The sequence below is a fragment of the Piliocolobus tephrosceles genome, chromosome 4 (genome assembly GCF_002776525.5).
Source record: "Piliocolobus tephrosceles isolate RC106 chromosome 4, ASM277652v3, whole genome shotgun sequence".
Taxonomy (NCBI): Eukaryota; Metazoa; Chordata; class Mammalia; order Primates; family Cercopithecidae; genus Piliocolobus; species Piliocolobus tephrosceles.
Window position 1 is genome coordinate 77026157 of NC_045437.1, and position 14050 is coordinate 77040206.

A 14050-nucleotide genomic window follows, 5' to 3' on the forward strand; every position below is an offset into this window, starting at 1 on the left:
TAAGTAGCATAGTCATGGCTTACTGCAGCCTCAGCCTCCCAGGCTCAAGTGATCCTCTCGCCTCAGCCTCCCAAGTAGCTGGGACTACAGGTAGACACTACCATGCCCTGCTAATCAAGCACTTTAGAAATATAATTGTGTCATTTTAATAAGTTACTGTGTAGAGTGTGGAAATCTTAGAGGATCAATAAAAGAGCCAAAAAAAAAGTCCCCAAATAAGTTACTGTGAAAAGTAATGGTCAGAGTTTTCTATCAACTGATGTAAATGATTTGCGAGTAAGCTTGCCAAGCCTGTCTTAAAGGATGCCTATATTCAAAGCCAAGAAAAGTCCCAGTTTGTAATTGTGTTGCTATTATAAATAACCATTCAGATAGTCCCTTCTTGCAGCAGTAGAATATTTTTGAATGGAGGGACTCCTGACATTATTTTCCTAAAATCACAAAAGGCTCTCACTCTCAGGGTTTTGTTTTGTGTGGATAACTTTCTCTTACAGTCACATCTCTCCTAGAATGGGAGCAATAAAGCCATGTAGGTGCCATGAAAGGATGGGGACCTCACCAGAGGGGACTGGTCTCAGCAATGCCCTTAAGTGGTCAAAACATGCTGCCGTTGAGGTCAGGATTGTGAGGGGATAGAGGTGAGGTAGGGAAGTAACTGAGTGCATTTAGACTGAGATGAATAGCAACCTAGAAATTGAGGGGAAGAGCTGTTGAAGAGCTCTTTCTGGCATGAGGAGTAGGGGTAGCTCAAGGTTGATTCTGATGCAGGAGTCACTGGGCAGGAATTTAAGAGACTTCCATTGTGACACTAGGGATAGGCCACAATGGTGCAGTGATAAAATAAAGACCTGGTTGCTAGGGCCAGAGAATAAACACCGGGTGCCTAGAGAAGAGATGGAGCCCCAGCCCTGGTCCCCTTTCCCACCCTTCCTCCCCAAAAAGCTGTCTGAGATGCCACCTTCCACCTAAACATCATCTCCCCAATTTTAATCCTTAACTTTGGTTCCTGACTTCTGCTTGATCTCCAGCCACATTTGCACGAAGGAACATCACCTGTCCATCCTGGAATCTCTAAGGTTTTCTGCTTTCCTTCTGTCCCAATGGCCAACTCTGTGAAGTCAGCTGAGATGCCCACCATCTCCAAAACCCTTAACCCTACTCCGGATCCTCATCAAGAATCTCTGGACCCTAGGATTACCATTGCCTTATTTGAAATTAGATCACTTTCCCCTTCCTCCTGGAATAGCAGCCATCAAGTTACAGAACAACAGACTGCAGAGAAGTTTAACAGTCTCTTAAAAGAAATTAAAGATATTCTTAAAAATATGGCAGGTTTTGAAGAGAAGATCACAGAAGCAAAAGAACTTTTTGAGGAAACCAATATTTCTGAGGATGTGTCAGCCCACAAAGAAAATATCAGAGGACTTGACAAAATCAATGAAATGTTATCAACAAACCTGCCTGTTAATTTAGCCCCAGAGAAAGAAGAGAATGAACATAAACCAGAGATGATATTGGAAAACCAGAACTCTGAGAACACAGTACAAGTTTTTGCAAGAGATTTGGTAAATCGTTTAGAAGAAAAAAAAGTCCTTAAAGAAACTCAACAAAGTCAGGAAAAAGCAAAAAACAGACTCCTTAATGTTCAAGAAGAAACTATGAAAATTAGGAACAACATGGAGCAATTACTACAGGAAGCAGAACACTGGAGTAAACAACATACTGAGCTCAGTGAACTGATAAAATCCTATCAGAAATCTCAGAAAGACGTAAGTGAAACTCTCAGAAATAATGGAGTTGATTTCCAAACCCAGCCAAATAATGAAGTGTCAGCTAAGCATGAGCTGGAGGAACAGGTGAAGAAACTGAGCCATGACACCTATTCATTGCAGTTGATGGCAGCTTTGCTAGAGAATGAATGCCAAATCTTACAGCAGAGAGTAGAGATTCTCAAGGAACTCCATCATCAGAAACAGGAAACTCTGCAAGAGAAGCCAATTCAAATAAACTGTAAACAGGACAAGAAAAATCAGAAGCCATCAGAAGCAAACAAAGTAGAAATGTATAAGCAGAACAAGCAAGAAATGAAGGGTACATTTCGTAAAAAAGACAGATCCTGTAGAAGCCTGGATGTTTGTCTTAATAAGAAAGCTTGCAATAACCAGTTCAATATTCATGTTGCAAGAAAAGCTCTTAGGGGAAAAATGAGGTCAGCTAGCAGCCTAAGATAGAAAATACCAAAAGCAGACGAAAAGGTGAATCTTTAAAAAACTACATCTGATACATCCAGCTTGTCAGGCATGATCAATCATCAAACCTTGGGCAGATCTGCTGGTTCAACCAATAAAAAGTTATAGAATAAGAAGATTAACACTTACATTACTCATTACCTCAGCAGTTATGTAAGTTGGGTCTTTAATGACCATTGTGTCTACATCAGGTTCATAACTTTTCACCTTTACAATCTGCTTGGTTTTTTTGTAATTATTAGATAGACAGCCTAGAGTGAGAAGTTACAGGTCCAATTAAGTAAAGATCTAAATAAAAATCAGAATACAAGGAAAAATTTTTTTTCTTTATTTAATAATTGCCTGGGGACAGGGGGAATTCTGGGGAAAAAAAAGTGTATAGTGTTTTTGGCCAGGTGCAGTGGCATTTTGGGAGGCCAAGGTGGGAGGATCACTCGAGGCCAGGAGTTTGAGACAAACCTGAGCAACACAGCAAGATCCCATCTCTAAAAAAAAAAAATTAAATGAAAAAAAGTACATAATGCTTTGGTTGTGACCTTTTAAAGCCCCCTTTCTAAATGTATGTTTCCTTTTCCTATTATACACTGAAATGTGGGATGTGGGGGAATTTAAAAAATGCTGATAATCCAACCCTAACAAATCATTTTTCTCTTATAAATCTGCACTGGCTCTACTTTTTCTAAGGTGCCTCCCTTGCTCCTCCACTAGTGAACTGTGGGCATACTGGGCCGCAGAGGCCCTTGGGAAGGACCCCCTCAACTTGTTTGGAAGAATAGAGACATTTCTAAATTTCATTTTCTATTTTATTTTATTTTTGAGATGGAGTTTTGCCCTTGTTGCCCAGGCTGGAGTGCAATGGCATGATCTCGGCTCACTGCAACCTTCACCTCCCAGGTTCAGGCGATTCTCTTGCCTCAGCCTCCTGAGTTGCAGGATTACAGGCACCTACCACCACACCCGGCTAATTTTTCTTATTTTTTAGTAGAGATGGGGTTTCATCATGTTGGCCAGGCTGATCTCAAACTTCTGACCTCAGGTGATCCACCTGCCTCGGTCTCCCAAAGTGCTGGGATTATAGGCATGAACCACCATGCCCAGTCTAGATTTTATTTTTGCTGGAAAAGTTTCTCCCATTCCTCCAGGTATAGACAGTAGTGTTACTCAGGGAGAAAAAAGCAGTATCTTCTGTTAAGGGAGCTGGACTTCTGGTTCCAGAAAAGATGGAGCAGATGAATTTTCCCTTATTCTTCCCTTTAGGTAAGCTAAAACCCCTGGACATTATATATAAAGTAAATATAAGAAGATTCTGAAAGGTGGAGAAAAGGAAGTGGAATGGCTAGGGACCCTGAAACTTAAGGAATAACATGGTGCTTAGTTCTCTGGGTTTTCTTTTTGCCTCTTACATATTCTGAGCTGGGTGCCGGAGAAGTCCACAACCCAAAAATGTCAATGCACGTAGACAAAAAAATTCCCCCATAAAGCCTGCTTTCTTTTGCCAACAGATGAGGAAAGGAACAGTCTGGCAAGACAGAAACCTTTTGACAAAACTGCCCTAATCCAGTCAAATTGTATAGAAACATATTTCTACCCCCATCCCCCTCAGCAAATACTGAGTAGACAGCCTAGACATGCATCCTTGCCTGGCAGTCATGAGGCTCCCCTCCCCTACTCTTCTGGGATGGTGCAGAGGAGGTAAAAGTAGGGATCCTAAAGTTCTGCCCTCCACCTGATGGTAACAGTGCTCTTCCCTGGCCTCCCCCAACCCCTCCAGTAGAGTGGAATGTAAATGGAGGCCACACGAGTAGCCTAGATTTCTACCCCTCTTCCCTGCTGGCAGCATCAGCAGGGCCCTACTAAAAAAGAAGACTTAATAAGATCCAGGATCCCCTAACAATCCCCAAAATGTCCAGGACACAATAGAAAAATCACTCATTATACTGAGAGCCAGAAAAATCTCAACTTGAATGAGAAAAGACAATTAACAGATACCAACAATGGGACAACACAGACACTAGACTTATCTGACAAGGAATTTAAAGCAGTCATTATAAAAATGCTTCAGGCCGGGCACGGTGGCTCACACCTGCAATCCCAGCACTTTGGGAGGCCGAGGCGGGCAGATCACCTGAGGTTGGGAGTTTGAGACCAGCCTGGCCAACATGGAGAAACCCCGTCTCTACTAAAAATACAAAATTAGCTGGGCATCATGGCACATGCCTGTAATCCCAGTTACTCAGGAGGCTGAGGCAGGAGAATCGCTTGAACCCAGGAGGCAGAGGTTGCAGTGAGCCAAGATCGTACCATTTCACTCCAGCCTGGGCAACAAGAGGGAAACTCCATCTCAAAAAAAAGAAAAAGCTTCTATGAACAGTTACAAACATGAAACAAATGAAAAAGTAGAAAGTATCAGCAAATAAATATAAAAGAGACATAAGTGGAAATTATGGAACTGAAAAATATAAGTAATATAGCCTCACCGAATGTACTCAATAGCAAAATATAGATGTCAGAGAAAAGATTCTATGAACTTGAAGATAGAACCATATAGATGACCCAGAGAAAATTGACAGAGAGGCTGGGCACAGTGGCTCATGCCTGTAATCCCAGCACTTTGAGAGGCTGAGGAAGGTGGATCACTTGAGGTCAGGAGTTTGAGACCAGCCTGGGCAATGTAATGAGACCCCTATCTCTACAAAAAATACAAAAATTAGTCAGGCATAGTGGGGCACACCTGTAGTCTCAGCTACTCAGGAGGCTAAGGTGGGAGGATTGCTTGAACCCAGGAGTTTGAGACCAGCCTGGGCAACATAGGGAGACCCCATCTCTACAAAAATTAGCCAGGCATGACAGCACACGCTTGTAGTGTCAGCTACTTGGGAGGCTGAGATAGATTGCTTGAGCCTGGGAGGTTGAGGCTGCAATGAGCCATGATCATGCCACTGCACTCCAGCCTAGGGGACAGAGTGAGCCCTGTCTCAATCAATCAATCAATCAATCAATCAATCAAAAAGTTGGAGTGAGAACCCAGGATCCTCTCCATCTTGCCTTCCAGGGGTAAAGGTTTTTTTTTTCTCTCTCTCTCTTTTGTTTTTTTTTTTGAGACCGAGTTTCGCTCTTGTTGCCCAGGATAGAGTGCAATGGTGCAATCTTGGCTCACCGCAACCTCTGCCTCCCAGGTTCAAGTGATTCTCCTGCCTCAGCCTCCCAAGTAGCTGGGATTATGGGAACCCACCATCATGCCCAACTAACTTTGTATTTTTAGTAGAGACAGGGTTTCTCCATGTTGGTCAGGCTGGTCTTGAACTCCTGACCTTGGGTGAACCACCCGCCTTGGCCTCCCAAAGTGCTAGGATTACAGGCGTGAACCATCGTGCCCCGCCTTTTTTCTCTCTCCTTTTAGAAGGGGAGGAGGACAGCTGTCTTTCTCTTCTATATAAATGCTCAGTTTCATTTTCCCAGAATTCCTCACTTACAGTACAGACCTCATAGAGGGTGACATCTGGTTCTCATCGCATGCCCCCAGGGATAAGAACTAGGACAAGGGAATCTAGCACAGTAATTATTATAACAATCTGTCTCTGCTGCAAAAACTTCATGTATGCATTCAGGGCAACATAAAGAGTATTAAAAACCCAACGAAGACAATCACAATCTCCACCACAGGTTCTATTATACCTGTAGCAGGGGTATAAGAGATTTTCATATGTTGGAAGTACCAAAATGATAACTGAAATGCTGCTCCCTACTCCAAACCAACATTGCTTTCTATGTTTGGAATATGTATCACTTTATTCAAAAGCTAAAAGCCAACACTTTCTTGTTACAGCCCTTAGTGAAATAAAAAGAGATTGCCACACTTAAATAATATTGGGGGTCCTTAAAAAAATTGCACACTTCTTTTCATCTGTCTTTCTTTCAAAGGGAGATACCCTCCACACTATTCTCCAAGCATTTTGATTAATAAAGAATTGTGTAGTTTGCTTGGCCAGGTGCGGTGGCTCATGCCTGTAACCTCAGCACTTTGGGAGGCCGAGGTGGGCAGATCACCTGAGAGCAGGAGCTCGAGACCAGCCTGGCCAACATGGCAAAACCCCGTCTCTACTAAAAATACAAAAATTAGCTGGGTGTGGTGGCGCACACCTGTAGTCCCAGCTACTCAGGAGGCTGAGGCAGGAGAATCGCTTGAACCTGGGAGGCAGAGGTTGCTGTGAGCCAAGATCATGCCACTGCACTCCAACCTGGAAGACAGAGTGAGACTCCATTTCAAGAAAAAAAGAAAGAAAGAAAGAACTCTTTCCTTATATCATGAATAAAAGTCTTCCAAAATCCTTTTAATTTCTTGTCTTTCTCATTTATTTCTTTAATTTATCTTGAATTGATCCAGAAAAAGATTCATCATGGTATTTAGGTCGATTGTCTATAAGTTGTAGGATGGGTGTTTTCAAGTCCCTTTTTGCTTGTTTGTGCTTTGAGCCCTTTTTAACCTTTCCAGTAAGAAAGTATGAGACACTTTATATATATAAAAAGTAAGGATGGAATAATGGAAGAAGCATTTCACAGATAGGGAGGTAATCTAAGTCTCAACTTGTTTCAGTCTGAGTTGCTTCATTTAAAAGTTGGCGATAATAACTTTCTTTTGGACCATGGACAAATTGTTCAAAGATTCTCTGGCTCCCTCAGCTGAGGTCTTATTGCTTTCTGGGAAGTGGGAACAGATTAAATGAGAGAATCAGAAACTAATCAGAAGCAAGCCTGGCTAAAAAGAAAGGGAACAATAGCCAAAAACCCAAGCACACAGGATATCCGGAAGTTGGGGTCATTGGTGTGTTGCAAGTAAAAAGAAAGATAAGTATTACATTAAAAGGACAGCTATTCTAGATTAATGTGAGGTAGAGGAGTGGATTTATCATCATTATCACATAAATATTATTATTTTTATAAAGTTATTCTACAAACCTGATTGATACAGAAAATCATTTTAATTTTTCTTACCTTAATAAAGAAAGGCCTCAGGCAAATCATCATTGGAGTGTCACAGCCAGTTGACTGTTTTTCTTTTCTAACAATCACACACTCTTCCAGCGGAAACTACTGACCACTAATCCATATTTAATTAAATTTTCTCTCACAGGGAAGCATATATTGCTTTGGTTTGTACTGGTCTGTTAGAAAGCCTCAGTTTATGAGGAATTAGATACTGATATGTGCATTTTGCTTTGATTTTAAAGATTAATTGGTTTTTCCAATTTAAGAGAAAGTACGGTTCAGTGGTCCTCAGATTTTTCTAGGAAAAGACCCTATTTTGTTTATTTCTTCTCCCTTTTTCTTGAAGTATCCTGTTAATCTTTAACAAAACCTAGATTTTGGCTTCATTAATCTTCGTTATTTTTAGTATTCCATTTCAACGATTTCTGGCCCCTTCTTGATTTCCCTTTTTAAAAGTTGTTTTGTTGCATTTTTTTCAATTTCTTTTTCTTTTATTGTGGTAAAACAATATACAACATTAAATTTACCATCTTAACTATTTAAATAATTTTTTTTTATTTTTTAAATTTTTGTTTTATTTTTATTTTGAGATGAGGTCTTGCTATGTTGCCCAGGCTGGTCTTGAACTCCTGGATTCAAAGTATTCTCCCACCTCAGCCTCCTAAGTAGCTAGGATTAAAGGTATGTGCCACTGTGCCTAGCTCATCTTAACCATTTTTAAGTATACAGTTCAGTAGTGTTAAGTATATTCATTTTCACATTATTGTGCAACGGATCTCTATAACCTTTTTTATCTTGTAAAACTCACACTCTATGCCCATTAAACACTAATTCTTCCTTTTCCCTTTCTACTTTGTTTCTATAATTTTGACTATTTTAGATAATTAATATGAATGGAATCATAGTATTTGTCTTTTTGTGACTAGATTATTTCACTTAGCATAATGTCCTCCAGGTTCATCCACATTATTGCATATTGCAGGATTTCCTTCTATTTGAGACTCCTTAATATTCCATTGCATGTATACACCACATTTTCTTTATTCGTTCAAACACTGATGGACACCTGGTTTGCTTCTACCTCTTGGCTATTGTGAATAATCCTATAATGAACATAGGTATGCAAGTATCTCTTCAAAGTCCAGCTTTGAATTATTCTGGGTATCTGCCCAGAAGTGAGATTGCTGGATCCTATGGTAATTCTATTTTTAATTTTTTGAACAATCTACATATTGTTTTCCATAATGGTTGCACCATTTTATATTCCCACCAGCAGTGCAATTTCTCCAGATTCTTGCCAACATTTATTATTTTCTGTTTTTTTTTTTAAGAGACAGGGTCTTGCACTGTTGCCCAGGGTGCAGTGGCTCAATTGTAGTTCGCTGTAGTCTTGAACTCCTAGGCTCAAGCAGCCCTCTCCCCTCAGCCTCCCGAAGTGCTGGGATTATAGGCATGAGCCACTGTTCCTAGCCTTCTGTTCTTTTGATGGTAGCCATCCTAATGGGTGTAAGATGACAAATTGCAAATGCAAACTGCATTTCTCTTACGATTATTGATGTTGAGCACATTTTACCATGGTGATTTTTAAAACATCTTCTTTGTAGAACTGTGTATTTAAGTCCTTTGCTCAATTTTAATCAGGTTATTTCTTGTTGGTAGTATTGAGTTACAGGACTTCCTTATATACTCTGGGTATTAACCCCTTATCCAATACATGACTTGCAAATATTTTTCCTCATTCCATAGGTTTCCTTGTTACTCTGTTAGTTGCTTCTTTTGATACACAGAAGTTTTTCAGTTTGGTGTAGTCCCATTTGTCTATGTTCACTTTTCTTCCCTGTGCTTTGGTGTCACATTCAAGAAATCATTGTCAAATCCAATGTCTGGAAGCTTTCCTGCTATATTGTCTTCTAGGAGTTTTGTGTTTTAGGTCTTACATTTAGATCTCTAATCCATTTTTACTTAATTTTTGTATATAATGTAATAGTCCAGCTTCATTCCTTTGCATATAGACCTCCAGTTTTCCCAACACTATTTATTGAAGACAATGCACTTTCCCCACTGGGTAGCCCTGGCACCTTTATGAGGAATGCTAAATTGGGATTTTCATTTAGTTGTTTATCTTTTGCGGGGATATAGTTATGAAAAGTAATCTAATTTAAATAAGTAATGTAATTTTAATGAATAAAATGAATAAACCAAATTTACATGTACCAGCGTGGAGAGATGTTTTGACATCTTTTGTCAGAACTTTGGACTGATGTCAATTATGATACCTAATTAATCAAAGGAAAATTCTGAGAAATTTGAAAACTTGGGAGGAGGGAGGGATAGCATTAGGAGATATACCTAATACAAATGACGAGTTAATGGGTGCAGCACACCAACATGGCACATGTATACATAGGTAACAACCTGCATGTGGTGCACATGTACCCTAGAACATAAAGTATAATAAAAATAAATAAATTTAAAAAAAGAAATTTCAAAACTTCAGATGAAGAACTTTCATAAAGCTAACCACCTAAAGTTTTACATACCTTAAATGAATATTAGTTACAAAATTATTTTTGCAACAGTAGTATTTAGCATTTCTTGTTGTCTTTCTTATTATACATTTTCATTAAGAGTAAAATACTCAATATTTTAACATATTTTTATTTTTTTAAATTTTATTTATTTATGTTTTTCTGAGACGGAGTCTTGCTCTGTCACCCAGACTGCAGTGCAGTGGCATGATCTCAGCTCACTACAACCTCCGCCTCCCAAGTTCAAGTGATTCTCCCACCTCAGCCACCTGAGTAGCTGGGACTACAGGTGCCCACCACCACACCTGACTAATCTTTGTATTTTCAGTAGAGACAGGCTTTCCCCATGTTGTCCAGGCTGGTCTCAAACTCCTGACCTCAGGTGATCCACACACCTCAGCCTCCCAAAGTGCTAGGATTACAGGCCTGAGCCGCCGTGCCTGCCTTAACATATTTTTAAAGTCAGGTGTTTTTTCTTCTTTTTGTTAAGGGAGACTCCTAAAAAAAAAAAAAAAAAAAAAAGCAATTTTAACCAGTCACTGTATTCAAAATATATTGGTATCATTTATAGTCAGATTTAGTTTTTCCAATAGTGTTTTCTGAATACTAAGTGTTCAGAAATTTAAAAAAAAAACACTAAGTTTTTTCTTTATTAATTTATTTTTGAGATGCAGTCTCACTTTGTCGCCAAGGCTGGAGTGCAGTGGCGTGATCTCGGTTCACTGCAAGCTCTGCCTCCCGGGTTCATGCCATTCTTCTGCCTCAGCCTCCTAAGTAGCTATTTTTTAAAAAGTTATATTAGCACTTCTAACATGTGCATCAAATGTACCTGTAAGCTCCATTATGATAGGATGTGGGTGTTTTCAAGGGAAGCATTGTAGGTATAGTGGCATCTTGTTTACCTAGCACAATTCTTGTTTCTGAAAAGCAACTACTCAACAATCTAATTTTCTTAGCCTGCTTCCAGTCATTAGTTCTAGTATCTGCCTTGAAATCTTCTGAGTTCATGCATTTGTTATCAGCACATGAGCTTTAACTTGTTATAAGGGTTTTTTTTAATACTCTTATTTTATTGCCAAGTGATGTTTGGCTTCTTAAAAGTTTCCACTGGAAAGTGTGTCCTGGAAGCGAAATCTAGTTGTTGGCTCTGGTTAACAAATGAAATACTTGCCAGTAATTTGTAATACTTTTTTCCACTTAATTTCAAAATATTTCAAGTCATTTATTTGTGTATTTCAGATATTATAAGGATGCATAGTCCCCTGTGATACCTTTTTTTTTTTTTTTTTTTTGAGACAGAGTCTTGCTCTGTTGCCCAGGCTGGAGTGCAGTGGCATGATCTCGGCTCACTGCAACCTCCGCCTCCCAGGTTCAAGCGATTCTCCTGCCTCAGCCACCCGAATAACTGGGACTATAGGTGTGCACCACCACACCTGGCTAATTTTTGTATTTTTAGTAGAGACTACTAAATCAAGTTGGCCAGGATGGTCTCGATCTCTTTTTTTTTTTTTTTTTTTTTTTGAGACAGATTTTCACTCTTATTGCCCAGGAGTGCAATGGCACGATCTCGACTCATTGCAACCTCCACCTCCCGGGTTCAAGCAATTCTCCTGCCTCAGCCTCCTGAGTAGCTGGGATTACAGGCATGCACCACCACGCATGGCTAATTTTGCATTTTTATTAAAGATGGGGTTTCTCCATGTTGGCCAGGCTGGTCTCAAACTCCTGACCTCAGGTGATCTGCCTGCCTTAGCCTCCCAAAGTGCTGGGATTACAGGCGCCCACCGGGCAGGTCTCAATCTCTTGACCTCGTGATCCGCCCACGTCTGATTCACAAGCCGATACTTGTTGTTTTTGTTTTTTAATCAAAGTTTTAATGAAAAAGACATTAAAATTTTTTTTTAATAGAAGGGTTCGGGCATGTAGCCGGTTGATCTTTAAAATCCTAACCCAGCCGGGCGCGGCAGCCCATGCCTGTAATCCCAGCACTTTGAGAGGCTGAGGCGGGTGGATCACCTGAGGTCAGGAGTTCGAGACCAGTCTGGCCAACATGGCAAAATCCCCGTCTCTACTAAAAATACAAAAAATTAGCTGGGAGTGGTGGCAGGTGCTTGTAATCCTAGCTACTTGGGAGGCTGAGGCAGGAGAATCACTTGATCCCGGGAAGCAGAGGTTGCAGTGAGCCAAGATTGCGCCATTGCACTCCAGCCTGGGCTACAAGAGTGAAACTCTGTCTCAATAATAATAATAATAATAATAATAATAATAATTCCTAACCCATTTATTCCCATCAAGCTGTCCAAAACTAGTAACTGGAAAGGTCCTGTGATGCTGGGCTCCTAACATCCAACACAAAGACTAGAATAATAGAATTATCTGGTATTTTCCCTTCCCTGAAAATTCCATCTTCAACTGGGGTCTATGGGTTCAAAAGCCATACTTATGAACCAAAATTTAGGACACATACTCTGGTACAAGGACAATGGATGGTGCAAAAAATATCCAGGATATCTAGCTGTTGAAACTGCAGCCCTCTCAATGACTCTAATGCTCAAGGGATTAAAAGAATCCAACCCCAAAAGTTTTAGATACAAAAATAGTAACAACCCAATTGAATTTTACTGCATTTAAAAAACGTAATTATTTCCAAATCTACTGAGCAGCTGCACAGTCTTCAGTGACGCCTACGGTCACTGGGATTCGAAGATTCTCACTCCCAGGAGCGCCGGCTTTTTTTATGCCTATGGGATTTATCTCGGCTCCTACTTCGAGTTCTACGACTATACCCTTCGGAATGCGCGTTGTACCGGCTAGAAAATGTGACTGAGCTCCGCCCTCTGTCCCTATCCCTGGTGGTTTCTTCTCTTGCCTCCCTCCCACTTGAGGACTTGTGCTCGTGCTTGGGTTTCTCCTGCTGCTGCTGCCTCTCTCTGTCCTCTACTCCACCATAGTAGGCAGTCCTGGCCTCAGGGAGCTTCTGCCTCTCCCTGGGCTGTGACTTCTGAGCTCTCTCCGAGTTCTTGCTGCTGTGCTGCTTAGGGCCAGGGTCATCTTTTTCCTTTACGGTCTTGCTTCTGGGTGACAAAGAGGATGGTTGCTCTTCCTGTACCAACCGATCAGTTTTCTCTTTTTCTTTCTTTCTTTTCTTTTTTTCCTTTTTCTCCTTCTTGTGCTTTTTTGTTGGTTTTTCGTCTTCAGAGCTCTCAGACAAACTCGACGAGTAGGTATGAGCCCCACGGGAGCCCTTGTGGAGCTCTTTGGTCACATCATCCATTTCTTCCGAGTTCTTAGGAGCCCGATAGTTAGACACATGATCCACTCGGATAGTTCTTCCTTTGATCTTGATCCCATTAAAATTGTCAACGGCCAGAATCGTGCTCCTCTGGTCTTCATAGCAGAGGAAACAGAATCCTTTGGATTTCCCAGTCTTCTTGTCCCGCACAAGATTAATGTTAACAATCTCCCCATATTGTGAGAATACACAGATGATGTCCCCTTCAGTCAGTTCATAAGGAAGCCCTCCCAGGAAGATCCAGGTGCTGTCCTTGTACTCGGAGTGCCAGGACACCTTATCGGCCACCCCAAGCTTAACCTCTCCCTCATTCAGCTCGTTGATCAGCTTCACCTTAGTTAAAGCGTTCATCTCCGCGGGCTCGCGCTCAACGTTCAGGTATCAGTGCCCAGGCGAGGCAGCCCCGTGTGATACTTTGTGGCGCGCGCGCGCGTGCGTGTATATGTGTGTGTGTGTGTGTGTGTGTGTGTGTGTGTGTGTGTGTGTGTGTGAGACCAACCTTATTGAGTTATAATTTACATAAAGTAAAACACATCTATTTAAATGTGTGGTCTTATGTAACCTTCACTACCATAGTTAAGATAGTAAACATTTCCAGGCCGGGCACGGTGGCTGACGCTTGTAATACCAGCACTTTGGGAGGCCGAGGCTGGTGGATCACCTGAGGTCAGAAGTTCGAGACCAGCCTGGCCAACATGGTGAAACCCCATCTCTACTAAAAACACAAAGAATTAGCTGGGCATGGTGGCGGGCGCCTGTAATCCCAGCTACTCAGGAGGCTGAGACAGGAGAATCACTTGAACCTGGGAGGTGGAAGTTGCAGTGAGCCGAGATTGCGCCATTGCACTCCAGCCTGGGCAACAAGAACGAAACTCCATCTCAAAAAAACAAAATAAATAAATAAATAGTAAACATTTCCTTTACCATGGAAACATCTCTTATGCCTCTTTTCCACTCCCTGTCCCAGGCAATTACTAATCTGATTTCTATCAATT

The 14050-nt window shown here is 41.0% G+C and overlaps 1 protein-coding gene and 1 pseudogene across 1 annotated transcript; one reads left to right on the forward strand and one right to left on the reverse strand.

Annotated features, from left to right (window-relative positions):
- The first annotated feature begins 875 nt into the window (after positions 1–875).
- Positions 876–2607, forward strand: SPZ1 (spermatogenic leucine zipper 1). Its single transcript, XM_023215078.2, has one exon. It carries the CDS (start codon positions 1101–1103, stop codon positions 2229–2231), a length of 1131 nt encoding a protein of 376 aa, XP_023070846.2. The 5' UTR covers positions 876–1100; the 3' UTR covers positions 2232–2607.
- A 9406-nt stretch (positions 2608–12013) lies between these two features.
- On the reverse strand, positions 12014–13627 carry LOC111544508 (annotated as a pseudogene).
- Positions 13628–14050: the final 423 nt, after the last annotated feature.